This window comes from Hyla sarda, chromosome 10 (assembly GCF_029499605.1).
Source record: "Hyla sarda isolate aHylSar1 chromosome 10, aHylSar1.hap1, whole genome shotgun sequence".
Lineage (NCBI taxonomy): Eukaryota > Metazoa > Chordata > Amphibia > Anura > Hylidae > Hyla > Hyla sarda.
Window position 1 is genome coordinate 126,376,882 of NC_079198.1, and position 24,000 is coordinate 126,400,881.

Sequence of the window (24,000 nt, forward strand, 5' to 3'; positions counted from 1 at the left end):
AGATCTATAGGTTCAAAAGGTGTTTTTGTTAACGCATTCAGGACTAAGGAAAGATCCCATGATGCCACTGGAGGCCGGATAGCTGGATTTAATTTATTGAGGGCTTTGAAGAACCTGCCGATTAGAGGTTGGTTATTAAATTGGCCGTTTGTCATGGCATTAATTGCAGTTAGATGAACCTTCAGAGTATTTGCCTTAAGTCCTTTTTCATGCCCTGCCTGTAAGAACTGTAACACAGATGCTAGAGACAGATGTAATTCAGATTGAGTTAACCAAGACTGAAATTTTTTCCATAGTCTAGAATAAATAAAGTTCGTGGAAGATTTTCTTGATGCCAGCAAGGTTCTTACCACTCCATCAGACAGACCCAGTTGTCTTAGTCTGTCCCCTTCAGGAACCACGCTGTCAGCTGCAATCGACCCGGCTGAGGATGACGGAATCCCCTCTGGAGGAGCAGATCCGGAACCATCGGTAATTTCCAGAAACTGCCTCCTGACAGTTGCAATAGGAGTGGAAACCAGGTTCTGCGTGGCCAGAAAGGTGTTATTAGTATGACAGACGGCTTGTCCTGAAGAATTTTGCTCAATACCCTGGGTAGTACAGGAAGAGGTGGGTACAGATATAGAAATTTGTTCCGCCATGGAAAAGAAAACGCATCCAGAATGTCCGGATGGTCGTGACGTCTGAGAGACCCGAATGCTGGCAATTTGCGGTTCTCTCGAGTTGCCATGAGGTCCAGCTCTGGAGTCCCCCATTTGTCCGTTAGCATGTTGAAATAGACCTGATTCAGAGACCATTCTGTAGGCAGAAGAGTCTCTCGGCTTAGGAGATCCGCATATAGATTGAGATCTCCTTTGATATGGACCGCCCGGATCTCCATTAACCTGGTTTCTGCCCACTTCATAATTTCTGCGCACAGGAGTTGTAGAACTCGACAACGGGTACCACCCTGTTTGTTTATGTAATATGCCGCGGTGGCATTGTCGGTCTGCAATAGCACCGATTTTCCATGCACAGAGGGTCCAAAGTGCAGGAGGGCTAGTTGAATAGCTTTTAGCTCCCTGAAGTTGGAGGATCTCTCCGCCACCCTGGCTGACCACAGACCTTGGACCCATGCTTCCTCTGAATGGGCACCCCACCCTGTGGCAGAGGCATCTGTGGTAATGATTTTCTGAGGTCCTATCAAAAAATTCTTCCCCACAATGAGATTCTTTGTAGCTGTCCACCATAGCAGGTTTGTTCGTACTTGGAGCGAAATATCCATCTTGGCATCCAGTGACTTCCGACGTGAGTAGGCTATAAGGATTTCCGCCTGTAGTTCCCTGAAGTGAGCTTTCGCCCACGGTACTGCCTCTATTGTAGCCGTCAGAAGTCCTAGGACACTCATTGCTTTCCTGATCGTCAGTGAAGACGTGACATACAGCCTGCGGATGGTATTCCTTATCTGTAATACCTTCTGTTCTGGAAGAAAAATCTTCATCTGCAATAGGTCTATAATTAGGCCTAGAAATTGAATACGGTTCACTGGTGTTAACTCTGACTTTTGGATGTTTATGATGAATCCCACTCTCTGAAGTAACTCGATACATTTCTGGATATGACTTGTCAATGTTTCCGGGGTGCTGGCTATGACCAGCCAGTCGTCTAAATATGGTACTACCCTTATGCCCTGAAGCCTCAGGGCTGCTACTAACACAATGACGACCTTTGTAAATATTCTTGGTGCGGGCGATAGCCCGAAGGGAAGGGCACGGAACTGGAAGTGTGAAACGTGGTTTCCTGATTTTACTGCCACTCTTAGATATCTTCTGTCTTGAGGCCTGATGGGAATGTGTAGGTAAGCGTCTTTTAAGTCGAGAGAGGCTAGGAATTCTCCCCTCTGCACAAGACTGTACACCGACCTGATAGACTCCATTCTGAATTTCGTTTTTCCTAGATACCTGTTTAGGAATCTCAAATCGACAATCAGTCGCCACTTTTGATTGGGTTTGGGTACCGGGAAAACACGGGAATACACTCCCTGGAATTCCTCGTCTTCTGGTACTCGTTCTAGTGCTTTTTTCTTTAGAAATTCTGCCAGTAAGCCAAGGACTCTTTGATCCTTGTCCTGATTTAACAAAAATCTGTCGTTTGGGCGACGGATGAACTCTAGGGCATAGCCTGAGCGGATTATATTCAGAACCCAACTGTCCGTGGAGACTCTTTGCCATTCTCCCACAAAGTCCATAAGTCTTGCTCCCACTGGACTCGATCTTCTGGCGTCAGAAGTCGGGCTTTTGACCGGCTGCACCAGGAGGCTTCTTGTTCCCTTTAGGCTGGAACCTCGGACGAAAGCTTCTATCTGATTTCTCTTGACCTTGTCGCTTACGAAAATTATTTTTCCATTTTTGAATCCGTGGTTTAAACGGCTTGCGAAAAGAGTGGGGCAAAACCAACACTTTATCTTTTTTATTCTCCTTCAGTACCTTATCCAGTTGTTTTCCGATAAGACGACCAGGTTCGAAGGGAAACGCACAGAAATGTGATTTCGTAGAATTATCCCCTGACCATGGTCTGAGCCATACTGATCTTCTGACAGAGTTGGCCACTGCCATGGATTTAGATGCAATTCTGAGCACATCTAAAGAAAAATCACATAGGTACTCAGCTGCCGACTTTAAAGTTGATAACTGTTCTTTTAAATGATGTTTAGAACGTTTCTCATTGATGTTACGTGACAAATGGCTCAACCACAATCTCACTGCCCTGGATATAGGTACGGTTGAGAGAGCCGCTTTGTTCAGGGCGGCCATGTTGCCATGGACTCTCTTCAACAAAGTCTCTGCCTTCTTGTCCATGACATCTTTTAATAATATGGAGTCATCTGCAGGAAAAAAGGCATTTTTGGATACTCTGGCCACTGCTTGATCAACTTTTCCCGGTTGATCCCAGTCTTCTGAAACCGCAGGGTCCAGTTTATATACTTTTTTAAACCTGGATCCTAGGTCTATCCTTTTATCTGGTTTTTTCCACTCTTTTTCCATCACGTTCAGTAGGACCTGATGACCCGGTAACACCGTGGATTTACGCTTAGGAAAGTAGAACAAACTCTCTTTATCTTGGACAGAGCGCTTTTGTTTACCTGTCTCAATACTCTTCTTTACCTTCTTTATTAATTTATCAGTTTTTTCAGGTTTGAATAAGTAATAGTCTTCAGATACATGATCCGACTCTGAAGAGGATGAATACGATGAGGAAGAAGCAGAAGATGAATCAGAGGAAGAAGCGTCTTTCTTATGCTGCTTCTTTTTCCCTTTATTAGACGGACCTGCGTCGCTATCTGATGAGGAAGAAAGCAACCTTTTAAGCTTCTTTTTAATTGGTTCAGAGGAGGATTCTGAAGATGAAGATGAAGAAGAAGATTCCTTTACATTATGACGTTTATCCATAATAGTTGGTTTTGACAAGCGTTTACGCATCCAACCAAAAAACTCCCTTGCTTCATCCTCAAATTCCGGCTTCTCAGGTGGAGCACAGGAGTCACATAAATTAGATGGATATCCCACCGGAAGGTATTCCAGGCAACTAATGCATCTAGTAACTTTATTCACAGCTAGGGTATCATAGTTGGATCTCTTATAACACATGTCGCACTCATCAAAGGGCAGATCATCTGGAAGAAGTTCGCCACAAGCCACACAACATCTGTGCTTAGCTTTCCCCTTTTTCTTCCTGCCAGTTTCAGACGCCATCTGAAAAGACAGGAAGAAACAGCTGTCTCAGGATGATGCCCAGCAATATATAATATATACAGGAGAGAAAAACCAGGGTTTTACCTTAATAACCAAGAGCCCGGCTGCCCAGCACAAGAAGCGGCTGAACAGACCGGGCCCCAGGTTTAAATAGCAAAACCCCGCCGACCCCCTGCAGTGAATGGGCTGCGTGACGTCAGAAGCACGCGCCCAGATGCAGGAGAAAAAACCCCTGGAGACGCGCGCTTCGCGCACCACATCACGGCCCCGGACAGCAGCGCAGACAGCTGCCGAAGCAAGCGAGCGCACAGGAGAAGAAAACAGCCGCCGGAGAAGGTAAGAAACATAGACTTACCGGGACTGCAGGCCCTTCTCCACCGCACACAGCCGGGATACCCACCGGCAGACAGGCAGGCACATCACTGGGGCCGGAGTTTACACATCTGTCGGCCGCCGGGATACACACCAGCTAAATGCCGACATATAGAACTAAGCTCCGGGGGGGGGGAACAGGACTCCGCACTGCATAAAGCCCCCCATCATAGCCCAGGACACCGGGACCACGCCGGTATATCCCTGTCATCCACAAGAGATGACAGGGAAAGATGCCAGGACCCCGCACTGGCTAATACTCACAATAAGTTGCAGCCAAGCCAAGCAGGACTGATGAAAAAAGATGGGCATAAAAAGTTAGTCCTAATTTTGCAGAAGGAGGACCAAAAAAAACACAGTGTGGAGTGTGTGAGGGAGCACTATATAGGGCTGGGGGTCTGCTTCTTAATTAATTATGTTAATTCTAGGTGGGCGGTCCTAGTGGGGAATTTGAGACCAGAATATCCCTTCTGTGCTGCCGTAGGGGGATGAAGAGGAAATATATATATATGAGGTGATATAATACTATACTGTGTGTATATATATATATATGAGGTGATATAATACTATACTGTATATATATATATATATATATATAAGGTGATATAATACTATACTGTGTGTATATATATATATGAGGTGATATAATACTATACTGTATATATATATATATATATATATATATATATGAGGTGATATAATACTATACTGTGTATATATATATATATATATATATATGGTGATATAATACTGTACTGTGTGTATATATATATATGAGGTGATATAATACTGTACTGTGTGTATATATATATATATATGAGGCGATATAATACTGTACTGTGTGTATATATATATATGAGGTGATATAATACTGTACTGTGTATATATATATATATATGGTGATATAATACTGTACTGTGTGTATATATATATATATATATATGAGGCGATATAATACTGTACTGTGTGTATATATATATATGAGGTGATATAATACTGTACTGTGTGTATATATATATATATATATATGGTGATATAATACTGTACTGTGTGTATATATATATATAGGAGGTGATATAATACTGTACTGTGTGTATATATATATATATATATATGGTGATATAATACTGTACTGTGTGTATATATATATATAGGAGGTGATATAATACTGTACTGTGTGTATATATATATATATATATATGAGATTATATAACGTTACTCACAGTATCTGCTCCTGACTCCTCTGCTCTGTCAGTTATTATTCAGGTGGAGGCTTCTTCCTTGTTAGTCTGTTTCCGTGGCGACCAGGAGGTCACATGATGAGTGTACGGGGCGGGGCAGGGCTCAGGAAGCTCTTACATGCTGCTGCGCGTTTCCCATATTCTTGGTAACCATAAGTGTATGTATATATGTGTGTGTGTGTATAGATATAGATATATATATCTCTCTCTCTCTCTCTCTCTCTCTCTCTCTCTCTCTCTCTCTCTCTCTCTCTCTCTCTCTCTCTCTCTCTCTCTCTCTCTCTCTCTCTCTCTCTCTCTCTCTCTCTCTCTCTCTCTATCTATATATATATATATATCTATATCTATATACATACACACACCCATAAGCTTTACTCAAAACTCACAGGTATTTCAAAGCCAAATGCTAGAGTCCCCTCAGGGTCTGACTAATAGTTGACTGTTCCAGTGGTCATGTGACCATACCTGATCTGTCTCAGTTGGGTGCATGTGTCTGCACTACAGTAACATATGCTATCTAATAGAAGGCGAAGTATTGTGGTAACTCCTTAACAAGGTCCTCCACTGGAAAACATTTTTTTTTAATCAACTGGTGCTGGAAAAGTTAAACAGATTTGTAAATGACTTCTTTTTAAAAATCGTAATCCTTCCTGTACTTATCAGCTGCTGTTATGATCCACAGGAAGTTATTTTCTTATTGAATTTCCTTTCTGTCTGAACACAGTGCTCTCTACTGACACCTCTGTCCATGTCAGGAACTGTCCAGAGCAGGAGCAAACCCCCTATAGCGAACCTCTCCTGCTCCATATAGTTCCTGACATGGACAGAAGTGTCAGCAGAGAGCACTGTGGTCAGACAGATAGGAAATTCCAAAAGAAAAGAACTTCCTGTGGAGCATACAGCAACTGATAGGTACTGGAAGGATTAAGATTTTAAGGCCCCTTTCACACTACCGTTGTCACCCTGCAAAAACTCCCGTCTTGAACTCGCGTCTGAAAGTCCATAATACTGCCGTCAAAATATCCAATTCATGTCAATGGGATTTTTTTACCATCCTTTAGCATCAGTTATGTCCTGTTATGACTAATGTCCGTTTTTTTTGACGGTGCAAATAACAGTACATGTCCTGTCAAAAATAACGGTGGAATAACGGCCGTTAAAATTTGAACATTGAAGTCTATGGGTGACGGATGTTCACAATTGACATCCGTTAGTGCCCGTTATTTTAACGTCCGTTATGATCCGTTATTTGTACTGCGCATGCTCAAAATAAGGAAATAAAATAACAGACACAAGTCCATACACTTACAAGGATACCTAATTTATATAGGTTTTATTTTAGTACCATAATTAGTATTTAATTTAAAATTGTCATTTTCCGACCCCTATAACATGGTCCCATTCAGCTCCTCTTTACTGCCGGGATCGTTTTACTTTCATTTTAGATGCTGTGATCATCTAAAGGGTTAATGCCGGGCATCAGCCCGATCGGTGATGCCCAGCATTAAAGGACACCTGTAGTGTAAGGGAACTTATCCCCTATACGAAATATCTTTATTCTGTAGGTCCATATGGTTAAAATGACCCCCTACTTATATAGGTTGGATTTTGTCGTACTTCTGGAAAAAATCATAACTACATGCAGGAAAATTTATATGTTAAAAATTGTCCTCTTCTGACCCCTATAACTTTTTTATTTTTCTGCATACGGGGGGGGGGGGGGATTATGAGGGCTCGTATTCTGCGTCGTGATCTGAAGTTTTTAGAGGTATCATTTTCGTTTTGATCGGACTTTTTGATCGCTTGTTATACATTTTTTCATGATATAAAAAAGTGACCAAAAATACGCTATTTTGGACTTTGGAATTTTTTTGCGCGCACGCCATTGACTGTGCGGTTTAATTAATGATATACGGTATTTTTAGAACTCGGAGATTTCCGCACACGGCGATATCACATATGTTTATTTTTATTTACACAGTTTTTTCTTTTTTTATGGGAAAAGGGGGGTGATTCAAACTTTTATTAGGGAAGGGGATAAATGATATTTATTAACTTTTTTTTTTTCACTTTTTTTTTTTTTTTTTGCAATGTTATAGCTCCCATAGGGGACTATAACACTGCACACACTGATCTTTTACATTGATCAATGGTTTCTCATAGGAATCCATTAATCAATGATTCTGCCGCTTGACTGCTCATTAGAGATGAGCAAACTTACAGTAAATTCGATTCGTCACGAACTTCTCGGCTCGGCAGTTGATGACTTTTCCTGCATAAATTAGTTCAGCTTTCAGGTGCTCCAGTGGGCTGAAAAAGGTGGATACAGTCCTAGGAGACTCTTTCCTAGGACTGTATCCACCTTTTCCAGCCCACCGGAGCACCTGAAAGCTGAACTCATTTATGCAGGATAAGTCATCAACTGCCGAGCCGAGAAGTTTGTGACGAATCGAATTTACTCTAAGTTCACTCATCTCTACTGCTCATGCCTGGATCTCAGGCACTGAGCAGTGATTCGGTGATCGGACAAAGAGGAGGCAGGTAGGGATCCTCCAGCTGTCCTACAGCTGATCGGGATGCTGCGATTTCGCCGCGGCGATCCAGAACAGTCCCCTGAGCTAACCGGCAAAGTTTTACTTTCTCTTTAGACGCAGTGCTCGTCTAAGGCCCCGCGTTATAGAACGGGTACGGACTCAGGACGTACAGGTACGCCCTGAATCCTTAAGAGGTTAGGAAGGATCTGCGCTTGTCTTGCGGCTAAATGTCTGTTGTGAGATTACCATAACACTGTGGCTAGCTTTTTGTGAACTGGTATTTTCTGTTTGACTTTTCTTTTTTGCCTACAAATCTCATAATTCCATTTTCCTCCCTCCTACACATCAGCTACCCCACCCATTGAAACATAAATGAGCTGCATCCATTCAAAAGACCTGTGGTTTTCAATCAGGGTGCCTACAGCTGTTGCATTAGTTGCAGATTGATCTCCCACCAAGCGATCTCTCCACCCATTGAAGCAGACAGGCTCCCTGTCATCAGCTGACTAGTGATGTCAGGTCTCGGCCACATTGCAACTTGGGAAAAATCCAAGACAACAGTCATTTTGTATGCTGTTAAAAATAAATATTGGAGTGAAAATCACAGAAGAATTGTGAGAAAACCGTCACACACAGGTACAGACACTATATTATGAACTATAGGACAAAGGAGAAGAGATTGTAGGACAGATAAAGACAGGCAGTCCCTCTCCATTTTGAAATGGCTGATAACAGGGAGCAATAGATTGTGTTCACCTTTCCTGCAGTCATCCTCTCCCAGACCTGCGCTGTCAGAATACTGGGGACAGTAGATTGTATCGTAGAGATGGTAGACTGAAGGGTTACTGTCCCTTTAATGTTAGCCTTCTATTATATGCAGATGAGGGGGCGGAGACAGCTCCCAGCAATCCTATTGGTGGAGATAAATGGGATACATATTTACAATTTTGTTGTATGATACAATAATATAAGATATGTTTCCTCCCTGCAGGGCCCCTCCCTCCTCCTATCTCTGCTTATAAGGCTGCACTTCCTGCTAAAACACAAGACCGGAGGAGACATGACTACGACGCCACTGCTGCTGCTAGTGCTACTGCTCACCAGTGCAGGTACTGACCCAGCAATCCTAGGGTACCAGGGTCACATGATACAGGAGGGCAGCAGATCTTGGGCATCTCTGGGGATGTCAGGCACACACACAGTAGTAGAACCCTTGTACACATGACCAGGGAGCTGTCAGGACATGCTGGGAGTTGTAGTCGCACCACTTGCAGACTGTCGGTAAACCCTTGGCGGCAGCAGGAAAGTGTTGCACAAGCGCTGTCCTGTAGTTCTGGGTTTCCTTAACAGATCTGGACAGAGATCATAGATTGTAAGCTCTTCTGCAGCATAGGAAGCTTCTTTGGTTCGGTGTTAATGTCACTAGGAAAACACCGAAAGTTACAGCCAGGCTCTCGTGACAGGCGTGGAGGGTCACATGACCTGTTAACCTTTCCTTCTCCCTGACTGATTGCATTTCTTACACATCACACGAATTATCTCCTTGGTTTCCCTTTACTGCCTCGGCTTTAACCCTTTCAGTCTTGCGTCCCTTCACTTTCCATCTGTGCGCCTCCTCGGAGTGTTATATGCAGAAAAAGTGCACAAATGCATTAAAAAGATATTAGATTGCCTTTCTCATATTACTGGAGGGAAGTTACCTTTTATGTCTCCCATGGAGCCTTTGCGGTGGCGGATGAAGGGGTTACGGTGTTTATGCTGCAAGCATATCTTAAAGGGGTACTCCACTGAAAAAAAAAATATTTTTAATCAACCTGTGCCAGAAAGGAAAATAGATTTGTAAATTACTTCTGTTTAAAAATCTTAATCCTTCCAGTACTTATCAGCTGCTATTTGCTCCACAGGAAGTTCTTTTCTTTTTGGATTTCATTTTTGTCTGACCACAGTGCTCTCTGCTGACCCCTCTGTCCATTTCGGGAACTGTCCAGAGTAGGATAGGTTTTCTATGGGGATTTGCTCCTACTCGGGACAATTCCTGATATGGACAGAGGTGTCAGCAGAGAGCACAGAAAGGAAGTTTAAAAAGGAAAGAACTTCATGTGAAGCAAAAACCAGCTCATAAGTACAGGAAGGATTACGATTTTTTAATAGAATTAATTTACAAATCTGTTTAACTTTCTGGCTCCAGTTGATTTAAAGAAAAATGTTTTCCAGCGGAGTACCCCTGTGGCTGTGTTTACACGTTGCATTGCAGTTTCATTGCAGTACTGCGTATTCAGAGTAAAAACATTGCAGTACAATATTTTAACAAAACTGCAATTCAATGTGTGAATACAGCCTTTAAGGGGTTAACCCTCATGTGGCTGGCAGTGGCCCTAAGCTTCAGTTAAGGCTAGGTTCACACTGTGTTATGGCCATCCGTATTAACTTATCCGTGAACAGATGCCATACAGCAAAATCTGTCTCCCCTTGGCTTTCATTATAAGAAAAAAACGGATCGTAACCTAAGGGTCTATTCACACTGCAGAATTTCTGCTTGCAGAATTCCACCTCAAATTAAAGTCCATAGACTTCCATGGGAATCTGCACTCCCATTCACACCTCTGAATTTCCGCTTGCGGAATTCCGCAAGCTTAAATTCAGATGTGTGAATGGCTCGTTCTCACATGCGCATTTTTCTGCTGATTTTCTGATGCTGATTTTCTTGCCCGTTGTCTTCAATGGGTAGAAAAATCGTCAGCAGAAAATCTGCAGCAAAATCTGCAGCAGAATCCACTCGTGTGAATGTACTCTAAAAGGGCTTCTCAAAACGCAGTTCCGCCTTGGGGTCTAAAGTTGGAAAACAAGTATGAAAGAAACAGGTTTGTCAGGTTGAAACAATCATTAACCCTTTGGCCTCAAGGTTGGTAAATCTGTTGTCCATAGCCAGACATGGCCAGGCTTCTCCCTGCTGGCAGCTTGTCATAGTCACATGAGGGAACGCCATGCGCTGATGCACTTTGCTGGGGCGGACGGGGCTGATGGGATGAAATAATAACATGATACACTGTGTTTGTTGCAGATGCCGTGTTCAGATTTGCGTCCTATTATGGAGATCACATGGTTCTGCAGCAGAAGCCGGCCCGGGCTGTTGTCTGGGGGTACGCTGAAATGGGGGCTCTGGTGACGGTGACACTTAAGCGAGGAATTGATACCATCTCAAAGACGCCAGTGAATGTCTACGGTAAATATATCAGTACGCCAATGTGTATGGCCACTGTTCACACGGCGGAATGTCTGTGCAAAATTCCACACGGACATTCCGCTGCAGCAGAGTCCCATTGATTTCAATGGGATTCTGCTGCACTGAGCATACGGCAGAATTTCTGCAGCAGCAACATCTGCCTCGGAAATCCTGATTCTGGTGTCCACAAGAACGTTGAACTTGTTCATTGTTTTTGCGGATTCTGCAATGAAAGGCTTTGCCGTCTGTGAGACGGTGCATTTCCGAGCGGTCCTAGCACTGGTATGTTCTGCCAGCGCTCCGCTGTCTGTCCGGACATTCAACCATGTGAACATAGCCTTAGGTCTGGGCTAGAAACTGTCCAGGACATGACACTGCACTTTTCACAGTTGAGAATCCATAGCTCAGTGTCCACTTTCTATCTGTTGCAAAACTACATCTCCCAGCATGCTGGTAGTTGTAGTTTTGCAACAGCTGGAAAGCCACAGATTGGGGACCGCTGTCCTAGCTAGTTATAGGGTATGATGGGAGCTTTAGTATTACCAAAGGATGGGTGGATACTCAATGTAATATTGGCACAAACTGCACATTAAAGGGATTATCCAGGAAAAAGCTTTCTTTTCTATATCAACTGGCTCCAGAAAGTTAAACAGATTTGTAAATTACTTCTATTAAAAAATCTTAATCCTTTCAGTACTTATGAGCTGCTGAAGTTGAGTTGTTCTTTTCTGTCTAAGTGCTCTCTGATGACACCTGTCTCTGGAACCGCCCAGTTTAGAAGCAAATCCCCATAGCAAACCTCTTCTAAACTGGGCGGTTCAAGAGACGAGCAGAGATGTCAGCAGAGAGCACTGTTGCCAGACAGAAAACAACAACAACTCAACTTCAGCAGCTGATAATTATTGAAAGGATTAAGATTTTTTAATAGAAGTAATTTACAAATCTGTTTAACTTTCTGGAGCCAGTTGAGATATATATATATATATATATATATATATATAGTTTTTTCCTTGAATACCCCTTTAAAAGTGAGATCACAAAAAGGCAGCAAGAGCTGTTGAACTGTGTTCACACTCAAGAATTTGAGGAGATGGATAAGAAGCTGAAGGATACTATTGCTAAAATGCAGAAAGAAAGAATGCAACTAAAACGCAACAAATTTTAGAGGGATTATAAAGATTACAAAAATAATTGCACGTGCGATTGGAAACTAAAAGAATACACTCCAAGTTTATCCTTAAAGGGAAACTCCGGTGGAAACAAGTAGAAAACAAATGTTTTCAAATCAACTGGTGCTAGCAAGTTAAACAGATTTGTAAATTACTTCTATAAAAAAAAAAATCTTAATCCTTCCAGTACTTATTAGCTGCTGCATAAAACAGAGAAATTTGTGAATTTCTTTTCGGTCTGACCACAGTGCTCTCTGCTGACACCTCTGTCCGTGTCAGGAACTGTCCAGATTAGAATCATATCTCCATAGAAAACCTCTCCTGCTCTGGACAGTTCCTGACACGGACAGAGGTGGACTGGAAAGAGCTTCACAAATTCTTTTGTAGTATACAGCAGCTGATAAGTGCTGGAAGGGTTAAGATTTTTAAATAGACATAATTTACAAATCAGAGATCGTGCTTCAATTATAATTACCGTATTTTTCGCCCTATAGGACGCACCGGCATATAAGACGCACCCTATTTTAAAGGTGCAAAATCTAGAAAAAAAAGATTCTGCACCCAACAGTGATCTTCAACCTGCTGACCTCCAGATGTTGCAAAACTACAACTCCCAGCATGCCCGGACAGCCTTGGCTGTCCGGGCATGCTGGGAGTTGTAGTTTTGCAACATCTGAAGGTCCCCAGGTTGAAGACCACTGTAGGAGGTAGTACTCACCTGTCCCCGCCGCTCCGGACCCGTCACCGCTCGTCACCGCTGCCCTGGATGTCGCTCCATCGCTGTTGCCGCGTCCCCGTGGTGTCCCCGACGCTCCGGACGTCTTCTTCCCCGGGATCCTCGCTCTCCGTCGCCATCATCACGTCGCTACGCACGCCGCTCCTATTGGATGACGGGACAGCGTGCGCAACGACGTGATGACGTCAAAGGAGAGCGCCGGCCATGCAGGGGATCCCGGCACGGAGCAGACACCAAGGAGGCAGGTAAGGTCCCTCCCGGTGTCCTGTAAGCTGTTCGAGACGCCGCGATTTCACTGCGGCGGTCCCGAACAGCCCGACTGAACAGCCGTGTTAGTGTTTTTTTCGCTTCAGAGGCGGCGGTCAGTTTTGATCGCCGCGTCTGAAGGGTTAATACAGGGCATCACAGCGATCGGTGATGTCCTGTATTAGCCTCGGGTCCCGGCCGCAGGTATTCGCCGTATAAGATGCACCAACTTCCCCCCCCCCCCAGTTTTGGCGAAGAAAAAGTGTGTCTTATACGGCGAAAAATACAGTAACTATAATGTTTTTTATTAAAAATTCTGATATATATATATATATATACGGTATATGTATAGATAATTGTATTTTCCCCCACCGAGGGCCCTTGTGGAGGAGATAAACAGTATATATCTTACAATAAAATAAGAAAATTAAGAGTATTAAGAATTAAAAAATTAATGAAATTCATCACTGATGCATAAACTGTATTGAATGGGTTAAGTCCTTTTGTGCAATCCTGCTGAAAACAAAAGTTCTGGGCAGTTCATAGTAGTAGATAATATTAGATACAGTTGCAGTTGGCTTCCTTTGAAAATGAAAAGTATAAAGACACAATGTATCAGCAATTGACAGTCTAGTGATGTACAGTGTTACCCGTCCTTACAGCTCTGATTGATGTGGCTGCAGAGAGGTAGGTGCTGGAGGGAGCAGGTCACCATTGTGCTAGTGACCAGGATGGAGCCTTTGGCCGGGGGAAGCTGTTCACTGTAGCTGATGCCTCGTGGTGCTGGCGTGTGACCTCAGGTGCTGTTCACTGTAGCCTCGTGGTGCTGGCGTGTGACCTCAGGAGTTCCCGGGTTCTCTCCTCCAAATCTCTCCGACTTAAAGGGAACCAGTCATCAGATTTTACCCTATATAATGCTTGGTAAAGCGTTATATAGGGTAAAATCTTTATTTTCGCCATTCCCGGGGGACGCTCCTGCCCCCAGGGATGGTGAAGATATGAAGTTATAAACTAGTCACCGCCGCCCCCGTAAGTAGTCACCTGGGCGGGGGGCGGGGGGTGTTTTGTCTGTCCAGGTTTGCAGGGGCCTGGGAGAAAATTTCTTCCAGCCCCTGGGTTCTTTCCACTCTGAGAATGGGTCTTCTCTTCTGGACAGATTCTTCCCCAATGGGATAGTGAAAGATTCCCTGAAACAAGAGGCCATGATAACGGAAATAAAGTCTCTTTTGCTCAAAAAAGTCCTGGTTCCTGTCCCCCCCAGGAGGGGAGGGGATTCTATTCCCCTCTCTTTTTAGTAAAAAAAAAAATAAAAAATTGTTCTTTAAGGCTGGGTTCACACTACGTTTTGCACATTCGTTACCCGTATACAGCTGGGAGGAGGGGGGGGCGGGGCTTATTCGCGGCGCCCGCACTCAGACGTATGCGGGAACTGTATTTAATGCATGTCTATGAGCCGACCGGAGGCTGCGGTTCACTCCGGTCCTCTCATAGACATGCATTAAATACGGTTCCCGAATACGGCTGAGTGCGGGCGCCGCAATTAAGCCCCGCCCCCCCCTCCTCCAAGCTGTATACGGGAACCGAAAGTACAAAACGTAGTGTGAACCCAGCCTAAGAGTAATAATAAATCTGAGGAAATTAAACAATTTCCCGTCCTACAACAAATTCAGGATGGAATCCCCATAATCCACAATTCCTCTGCTTTTTCCAAATTGTATGATGGCCTCTGTAGATTTCGAAGACACCTACTACCATATTCCCATCCATAACTCTCATCAAAGGTTTCTAAGAGTGACGGTGTTTATGGAAGGAGCATGGATCCATTTACAGTATCAGGCCCTTCCCTTTGGGGTCTCTCAAGCCCCAAGGATATTTACCAAGGTGATGGCGGAGGTGGCAGCTTTCATAAGAACCCAAAACATCCTGTTGGTTCCATATCTGGACAATTTACTGATTGTATCAGACTCCTCAGAAAACCTTCATCTGCATATTCAAGTAGTTTGCTCCATACTTAAAGACCTGGGTTGGAATCTGAATCTAAAGAAGTCAAATTTAACCCCTTCCAGGCAGTGCGTTTTCTTGGGCATCCTTCTGGATTCAGTGTCTCCGCTTTGTCTCCTGCCTCTAGCCAAAAAAGATCCTCAAGGACAGAGTAGAGGTTCTTTTAGCGGTCTCTTATGCACCTTCAGGGAAGCAATGTCAGTACAGTAACCCCCTGACATGCGATGGCCCTGACATATGATCAAATCGACAAACGATGGCCTCTCAGAGGCCATCACATGTCGATGTCAGAATCAACATACGATGCTTTTATATGTCGGGGCCATCGCATTAACTGCTATCCGACAGCGCAAAATGCTTAAGCTGCTGTCGGATAGCAGTTTAAGCATCCCGGACAGGTTCACTTACCTATCCCTGCTGCTCCGGGTCCACTTCACGATCCTCTTCTGCATCTCCTCCAGGGTCCGGGCCTCGCTTTCCGGCGTCGTTATTACGTCGCAGCTACGTAATAACGTCACCAGAAAGCGACACCCGGACACCGGAGAACATACAGAAGACGCTGGAGGATCGCGAAGTGGACCCGGAGCAGCGGGACAGCATCGGGGACACGGACGGCGACATCCAGGGCAGCGGTGACGGTCCGGAGCGGCGGGGACAGGTGAGTACAACTTTCTCTAACAGTGGTCTTCAACCTGCGGACCTCCAGATGTTGCAAAACTACAACTCCCGGCATGCCCGGACAGCCAACGGCTGGGAGTTGTGGTTTTGCAACATCTGGAGGTCCGCAGGTTGAAGACCACTGCCTTAGTAATGCTGCCGCGGGGTGAGGGGTTAGCGCTACCGCTGCCATGGGGTGAGGGGTTAACTTAACCCCTCACCCAATGGCAGCGATAATCCCCTCTCCCCAGGACATAACAGCAAAGACCCCAGGCCTGGGCACAAAGGACCCCCAGGCCTGGGCACAAAGGACCCCCAGGCCTGGGCACAAAGGACCCCCAGGCCTGGGCACAAAGGACCCCCAGGCCTGGGCACAAAGGACCCCCAGGCCTGGGAACAAATCTCCCGCACCCCCAGGCCTGGGCACAAATCTCCAGGACCCCCACCCCTGGGCACAAAGGACCCCCACCCCTGGGCACAAAGGACCCCCACCCCTGGGCACAAAGGACCCCCACCCCTGGGCACAAAGGACCCCCACCCCTGGGCACAAATCTCCCCCACCCCAGGCCTGGGCACAAAGCCCCCCATCCCATCTGTACTTTGTGTGGTTATATTTACTTACTTTGGGTTGAAATTTCATGGAGGACTCAGGAACCAATTACCAGTTTTCCATAGACATATGTACTCAACATATGATGGTTTCAACATATGATGGTCCTCTCGGAACCAAATACCATCATATGTTGAGGGACCACTGTACTAGGTCTGATGACTCTTTGTATTGTAGAAGTGAAATGGGCTCAGTACAGATCCAGGATGTTACAGACAGATATCCTTCAAAAGTGGGATGGCAATCCCTCATCACTAAACCAAAAGTGTTCTCTTTCCTTAAAATGAAGGGTCTCCTTGATATGGTGGATGAACCCCAACAACGTATCTCAAGGGGTGCCTTGGTCTCCCTTGTCTGTAGTGAGTATAACTACAGACGCCAGTCCTTGGGGTTGGGGGGCCTCCTGCGGCCAGCGTCTCCTTCAAGGCAGATGGTCTCCTCAGATGCATCAGTCTACATCAAATTACATAGAGCTCTGTGAAGCGTTCCAGGCAATATCTTTGCTTATTCCTCAAATCCAAGGGAAGGATGTGCTGATATATTCAGACAACACCACCGCTGTAATTTACTTAAACAAACAGGGGGACAAGATCAGACTCCATATTAAATCTCTCCTTCAGATTTTTTCCCTAGCAGAAGCCAAGCTAGCATCTCTCTGCGGTTCACCTGAGAGGGGACGACAACAGGGTGGCTGACGTCCTGAGCAGAGTTCATCTTATTCTTCAGTCTGAATGGTGTCTAAACAAGGAGATAATTGCAATGATAGAGAAAAGGTTTGGAAAAGTCTCGATAGATCTCTTTGTTTCCAGAAACAACAGGAAGAATCACAGGTTCTATTCTCTCATCCCACTGGATTATCCGACAGCAGTAGACGCCTTCTCTCAGGATTGGGGAAAAGAAAGAGGGTACACTTTCCCACCTCTTCGCCTTATTCCTCAGGTCTTGAAAAAGATAAGACAGGACAGAGCCTTAGTCCTATTGATAGCGCCCTTCTGGCCTCGAAGGCCCTGGTTTACCTTGCTAAGGACAATGTCAGTCTCACTGCCGTGGATCCTTCCGGACAGGGAGGATCTACTGTACCAGGGACCAGTTCATCATCCTCAGTCGGCTCATCAGCCAATTCATCTAACAACCTGGATGCTGAGAGGTCAATTCTAAAAGCTAGAGGCCTATCTGATCAAGTAATAAACACCGTACTTGCAAGTAGGAAAGACGTAACATCTGCCATATACCGAAGAACATGGAGAGCCTTCTTAAGAGTAGTGGGACCTGCAGTTGATCCACTGGGAGATCCTAATATCCCTCAAATCCTTCATTTTCTACAGTTAGGCCTGGATAAGAAGCTAAGTCCTAGTACCCTTAAGGGTACATTCAGACGAGCAGATTTAAAGCACGTATTTTGCTGCGGATCCATTGCTGAGGGACCTCTGTATGCTGCCTTTACATGTGCTTGCTCGGAGCAGCAATACGTCGCTACGAGCAGACACACTGCGATGTGCAAGTCGCCGCGCGCATGCACAGTATACTCACACATCGCGGCAGCTCTCGGCCTAGCTCATAGAGCAGGGGGAGCAGCCGCAATGTGTGCGAGTACACTGCGCATGTGTGGCAACTCGCACATCGCTTCAGTGTGTCTGCACGTAGCGGTGTATTGCTGCTCCGAGCAGGCACATGTAAAGGCACCATACAGAGGTCCTTCAACGGCAGATCCACAGCGTAAAATATGTTGTAAATCCGCTCGTCTGAACGTACCCTAAAGTACAAATTTCAGCACTTAGTTCCTTTTTTAACTGCAAGTTAGCAGATAATATCTTTGTTAAATGTTTTATTTCTGGGGCAACAAGATTAAATCCTCTATCAATACCCTCTGTTCCTCCCTGGGATTTGAATCTGGTGTTAGATGCCTTGTCAGGAAAGGCACCATTTGAACCTCTGGATTCTATCTCCATCAAGTTGCTCACCCTCAAGAGGGTAGGAGAATTACAAGTGCTCTCTTCCTTTCCTTCTTATACTAAGATATTAGATGACAGGGTAGTAATGAGAACTTTACCATCTTTTCTGCCGAAAGTGGTTTCATAATTATTCTTCCCTCTTTTTGCGATGAGCCGAGACATGAAGGTGAAGTCAAGTTCCATAACCTTGATGTCAGAAGATGCCTCCTGAAGTATCTGGACTCTACTAAGGACTTTCGTTCTACAGAAAATCTTTTAGTCCAATTTTCTGGCCCTAACAAAGGCAAGACTGCTTCTAACGCATCTATTAGTAGATGGATCAGGGCATCAATTACATTAGCCTATACCACAAAGAATCAGGATCCACCTTCCTTTTTTTCAGCTCACTCTACCAGGGCAGTGGCTTCTTCCTGGGCCGAGAAGGCTGAAGACTCTTTGGACCAAATCTGTAGGGCAGCTACATTTTTTTTTTTTTTTTTTTAAAGAGCCGAGGCAAGTGCTCTCTATCACCCAAAGTGACACTTTATGAATTGCATCCCTGCAGTCTCTTCTCTTACCTGCCCTTTGGCTATATCTAGGATCCCTGTCCATGGGCCATACATTAGGGGACCCTTCCAACCGAATTTGGGGGGTAGATTATACCACAATTTTGGTAGTACTTTTGTACTCCATATGACTTTTATCTCTGGTCTGCAAGGTTCCCCGGGTTACTCCCTTAAGGAAGGAGTTATGGTCCTTTCCTCTGTTTCTGAGCATTGGGACTTCATTTGCCTCTATCCCTCCATTTTCCCTCTGTGGGGGACCTTATGCGACCCGCCGTGGCAGGTCATTGCCAAGGATGCCTGTTCCCTTGGGAAATACTGGGGATATATTCTATGACCATGCTATGTCTGCTGCACCCGCGGCGGATTTCCAGTCCCTCCATACGAGGGCAGACCACCGATGGGGTGCCCCAACTGGTGCCAATACATTTCTAGCAGAGGGGCCCTTCCAAGCTGTCCCCTCCTCCATGCTTGAGCCACCTGAGCCACCCCTGTGCCTTATGTTCAATCACCGCCACGAGGCGTCTCATTCCCGGGGTCGGTATTTGAAATCCATTCAGTTGGGTTTCTTCCACCGCTGGTCACCCATTACATGTATGCCGCACCTGCTGCTATAGTTTCAGTATCCCATGGTTGGGTGAGGTTTGTAGGTGCCATTACCTCTATTCCAATAAGCTGGACCATGGTCTGCGTGGTTCCCCCCACCACCAATAACATTCACATGTCTCATCCGTGGCTGGATTCCGGTACCCCACTACTTGTTCGCGGTTTCTGATGGAGTGACCCTGTGTGTGCAAGGCCTCTATTCCAATTGGCCAACCAGTGGGCTGTGTTGTCTCCAGCATATACTATGGACCCTATACCATTAAGCCAGATGGTGGTCTGTGTGGTCTCCAGCATACAGTGACCCCCCTGACCTACGATGGCCCCGACATATGATCAAATCGACATACGATGGCCTCTCAGAGGCCATCGCATGTCGATGTCAGCATCGACATACAATGCTTTTTTATGTCGGGGCCATCGCATTAAGTGCTATCCGGCAGAGCAAAATGCTTAAGCTGCTGCCGGATAGCAGCTTAATGTTCCCCGTGTGGTGTGGTGAGTATTGCTTACCCCTCCACGATGCTCCGGGGTGCCCTTCGGGTCCAGCGCTGGTCCTCCGGTGTCTTCTCGGCCCTCTCCGGTGACGTCAATACGAAGCTGCGCACGCCGTCCCGTCATCCAATAGGAATGGCGTACGCAGCGGCGTAATGACGTCGCTACGTAGGCCCAGTAAGGCCTTGCGGAAGAAAGCGGAGGACCGGAGAAGACCAGGAGAGACCAGCAGAGGCCCGGGGACACCATCAGGAGTGGCGGGACGCGGTCCGGAGCGGCGGGGACAGGTGAGTACAGCTTCCTATACTTTACATTGCACGAATCCCTCAACATATGATGGATTCGACAAACGATGGCTCGTTTGGAACGAATTACCATTGTATGTTGAGGGACCACTGTATTCGATGGATTCTATGCCAGTAAGTCAGACAGTGGTCTGCATGGTTCCTCAGCTGCTGTTCTCCCATCACTAGGCTGCTGCGTACATGGCTGGAGTGTCCCTTACCTCACTTCTCATGTGAGGTGTCTAGAGGGGTGTCACTGTATGCACTGGACCCTACGCCAGTTAGCTAACCATTGGTCTCCATGGTTTCCTACACCGATACGCCATCCATCATATATCTGCCACAGTCCAGTGCCCCACCCGCAGGTGTGGACTTGTTGGGTTCACGGGACCCTATACCAGTCAGCCAGACCGTGGTCTGCATGGTTTCTCCCTCCAACGGGTCACCTACAACATTCAGTTCACCCACTTCATACCTACCATACCGCAGCTGAGGTTCTGGTATTCCACTGTCGATGTGAGGTGTCTGGAGTCACCTTATGTGTTCCAGGAATTCCTATACCAGTAAGCCAGACAGTCGTCTGCACGGCTTCCTAATCTACCAGGTCACCTACTCCATACCTGCCGCTCCCGCTGCTGAAGTCTGATAGCCCGCCTTCAGTGTGCAGTTCCGAAAAGGGGACTCTGTGTGTTCATTGTCCTTTTCCAAGTAAGCCATGTTACGCCTAGCGCTCCGGGTCCCCGCTCCTCCCCGGAGCGCTCACGGCGTCTTTCTCCCTACAGCTCCCCGGTCAGTCCCGCTGACCGGGAGCGCTGCTCTGTCATGGCCGTTGGGGATGCGATTCGCACAGCGGGACGCGCCCGCTCGCGAATCGCATCCCAGGTCACTTACCCGTTCCCGTCCCCTGCTGTCATGTGCTGGCGCGCGCGGCTCCGCTCTCTAGGGCGCGCGCGCGCCAGCTCCCTGAGACTTAAAGGGCCAGTGCACCAATGATTGGTGCCTGGCCCAATTAGCTTAATTGGCTTCCACCTGGTCCCTGACTATATCTATCCTCCTCCCATGCACTTCCTTGCCGGATCTTGTTGCCCTTGTGCCTAGTGAAAGCGTTTTGTGTGTTTAAAGCCTGTGTACCAGAACTTCTGCTATCTCCCCTGACTACGAACCTTGCCGCCTGCCCCCGACCTTCTGCTACGTCCGACTTTGCTTCTGCCTACTCCCTTGTACCGCGCCTATCTTCAGCAGCCAGAGAGGTGAGCCGTTGCTAGTGGATACGACCTGGTCACTACCGCCGCAGCAAGACCATCCCGCTTTGCGGCGGGCTCTGGTGAAAACCAGTAGTGTCTTAGAACCGGTCCACTAGCACGGTCCTCGCTATCCCTCTCTGGCACAGAGGATCCACCTCCTGCCAGCCGGCATCGTGACAGTAGATCCGGCCATGGATCCCGCTGAAGTTCCTCTGCCAGTTGTCGCTGACCTCCCTACGCTGGTCGCCCAGCAAGCTCGTCAGATCGCCCAACAAGATCACCAGCTGTCGTACTTGACCACCATGACACAGCAACTCCAGTCACAACTACAGCAAGTACAGTCACAGCTACAGCAGCAACAACCATCTCCTCCGCCAGCTCCTGCACCCCTTCCGCAGCGAGTGGCCACTCCTAGCCTCCGCCTGTCCTTGCCGGACAAATTTAATGGGGACTCTAAGTTTTGCCGTGGCTTTCTTTCGCAATGTTCCCTGCACATGGAGATGATGTCGGACCAGTTTCCTACTGAAAGGTCTAAGGTGGCTTTCGTAGTCAGCCTCCTGTCTGGAAAAGCTCTGTCATGGGCCACACCGCTCTGGGACCGCAATGACCCCGTCACTGCCTCTGTACACTCCTTCTTCTCGGAAATTTGAAGTGTCTTTGAGGAACCTGCCCGAGCCTCTTCTGCTGAGACTGCCCTGCTGAACCTGGTCCAGGGTAATTCTTCCGTTGGCGAGTACGCCATACAATTCCGTACTCTCGCCTCTGAACTATCCTGGAATAATGAGGCTCTCTGCGCGACCTTTAAAAAAGGCCTATCCAGCAACATTAAAGATGTTCTGGCCGCACGAGAGACTCCTGCTAACCTGCATGAACTCATTCATCTAGCCACTCGCATTGACATGCGTTTTTCTGAGAGGCATCAAGAGCTCCGCCAGGAAAAAGACTTAGATCTCTGGACACCTCTCCCACAGTCTCCACTGCAATCTGCGCCTAGGCCTCCCGCCGAGGAGGCCATGCAAGTGGATCGGTCTCGCCTGACCCTGGAAGAGAGGAATCGCCGTAAGGAAGAGAATCTTTGTCTGTACTGTGCCAGTACTGAACATTTTTTGGTGGATTGCCCAATCCGTCCTCCACGTCTGGGAAACGCACGCTCGCACCCAGCTCTCGTGGGTGTGGCGTCTCTTGATGCTAAGTCGGCTTCTCCACGTCTCACGGTGCCTGTTCGGATTTCTACTTCAGCCAGCTCTTCCCTCTCAGCCGTGGCCTGCCTGGACTCTGGAGCTTCTGGGAATTTTATTCGGGAGTCCTTAGTGAATAAATTCCGCATTCCGGTGACCCGTCTTGTCAAGCCACTCCACGTTTCCGCAGTCAACGGAGCCAGGTTGGATTGCACCGTGCGTTTCCGCACGGAGCCCCTCCTAATGTGCATCGGACCTCATCACGAGGAAATTATATTTTTGGTCCTTCCTAATTGCACTTCTGAAGTTCTCCTTGGACTACCCTGGCTTCAACACCATTCCCCAACCCTGGATTGGTCCACTGGGGGGATCAAGAGTTGGGGTCCCTCTTGTTCCAAGGACTGCCTTCAACCGGTTCCCAGTACTCCCTGCCGTGACCCTGTGGTTCCTCCTGTATCCGGTCCCCCTAAGGTCATTAAGGACTCTGCCTGCCACAGGAAATGCCTCTCCCCCCCTCCCAGTCCCATCAGGCAAGCCCCTGTGTCCCCGCATGGCCCTCGTCCTGGTGTCACACTGCCCCGTGCCAGGTCTCGCCCTCTGCCCTCTCTCCCCATTCCTACTCCTGCTGTTCTGCCTGCCGTTGAGGAATCCCTCCATCCTTTCCCGGTGTCCTCATCCCAGGGGAGGCAGTTACCGGATAAAGAGAAGGGGAGACCTAAGGGGGGGGGGTACTGTTACGCCTAGCGCTCCGGGTCCCCGCTCCTCCCCGGAGCGCTCACGGCGTCTTTCTCCCTACAGCTCCCCGGTCAGTCCCGCTGACCGGGAGCGCTGCTCTGTCATGGCCGTTGGGGATGCGATTCGCACAGCGGGACGCGCCCGCTCGCGAATCGCATCCCAGGTCACTTACCCGTTCCCGTCCCCTGCTGTCATGTGCTGGCGCGCGCGGCTCCGCTCTCTAGGGCGCGCGCGCGCCAGCTCCCTGAGACTTAAAGGGCCAGTGCACCAATGATTGGTGCCTGGCCCAATTAGCTTAATTGGCTTCCACCTGGTCCCTGACTATATCTATCCTCCTCCCATGCACTTCCTTGCCGGATCTTGTTGCCCTTGTGCCTAGTGAAAGCGTTTTGTGTGTTTAAAGCCTGTGTACCAGAACTTCTGCTATCTCCCCTGACTACGAACCTT

The 24,000-nt window shown here is 47.1% G+C and overlaps 2 protein-coding genes across 6 annotated transcripts in view; one reads left to right on the top strand and one right to left on the bottom strand.

The window, feature by feature from the left end:
* SPA17 (sperm autoantigenic protein 17) overlaps nt 1–24,000 on the bottom strand; it is a 138,282-nt gene that overhangs the window by 80,644 nt on the left and 33,638 nt on the right. Inside the window, exon 1 of one of the 3 annotated variants that reach the window (XM_056542049.1) lies at nt 6,298–6,315. The exons of 1 other annotated variant lie outside the window; for it this stretch is intronic. The gene's annotated coding sequence lies outside the window, so the exon portion shown is untranslated. Of the gene's footprint in view, nt 1–5,326; nt 5,459–6,297; nt 6,316–24,000 lie in introns of those variants that run through there. One more of the 3 variants, XM_056542048.1, reaches the window with a different exon arrangement.
* SIAE (sialic acid acetylesterase) overlaps nt 5,340–24,000 on the top strand; it is a 31,094-nt gene continuing 12,433 nt past the window's right edge. Inside the window, exons 1-3 of one of the 3 annotated variants that reach the window (XM_056542050.1) lie at nt 5,367–5,490; nt 8,870–8,987; nt 10,940–11,101. In XM_056542050.1, coding sequence (XP_056398025.1) covers nt 8,939–8,987; nt 10,940–11,101 — 211 coding nt within the window. In that variant the 5' untranslated portion in view covers nt 5,367–5,490; nt 8,870–8,938. Of the gene's footprint in view, nt 5,491–5,826; nt 5,872–8,869; nt 8,988–10,939; nt 11,102–24,000 lie in introns of those variants that run through there. The other 2 variants (XM_056542051.1, XM_056542052.1) reach the window with 2 other exon arrangements.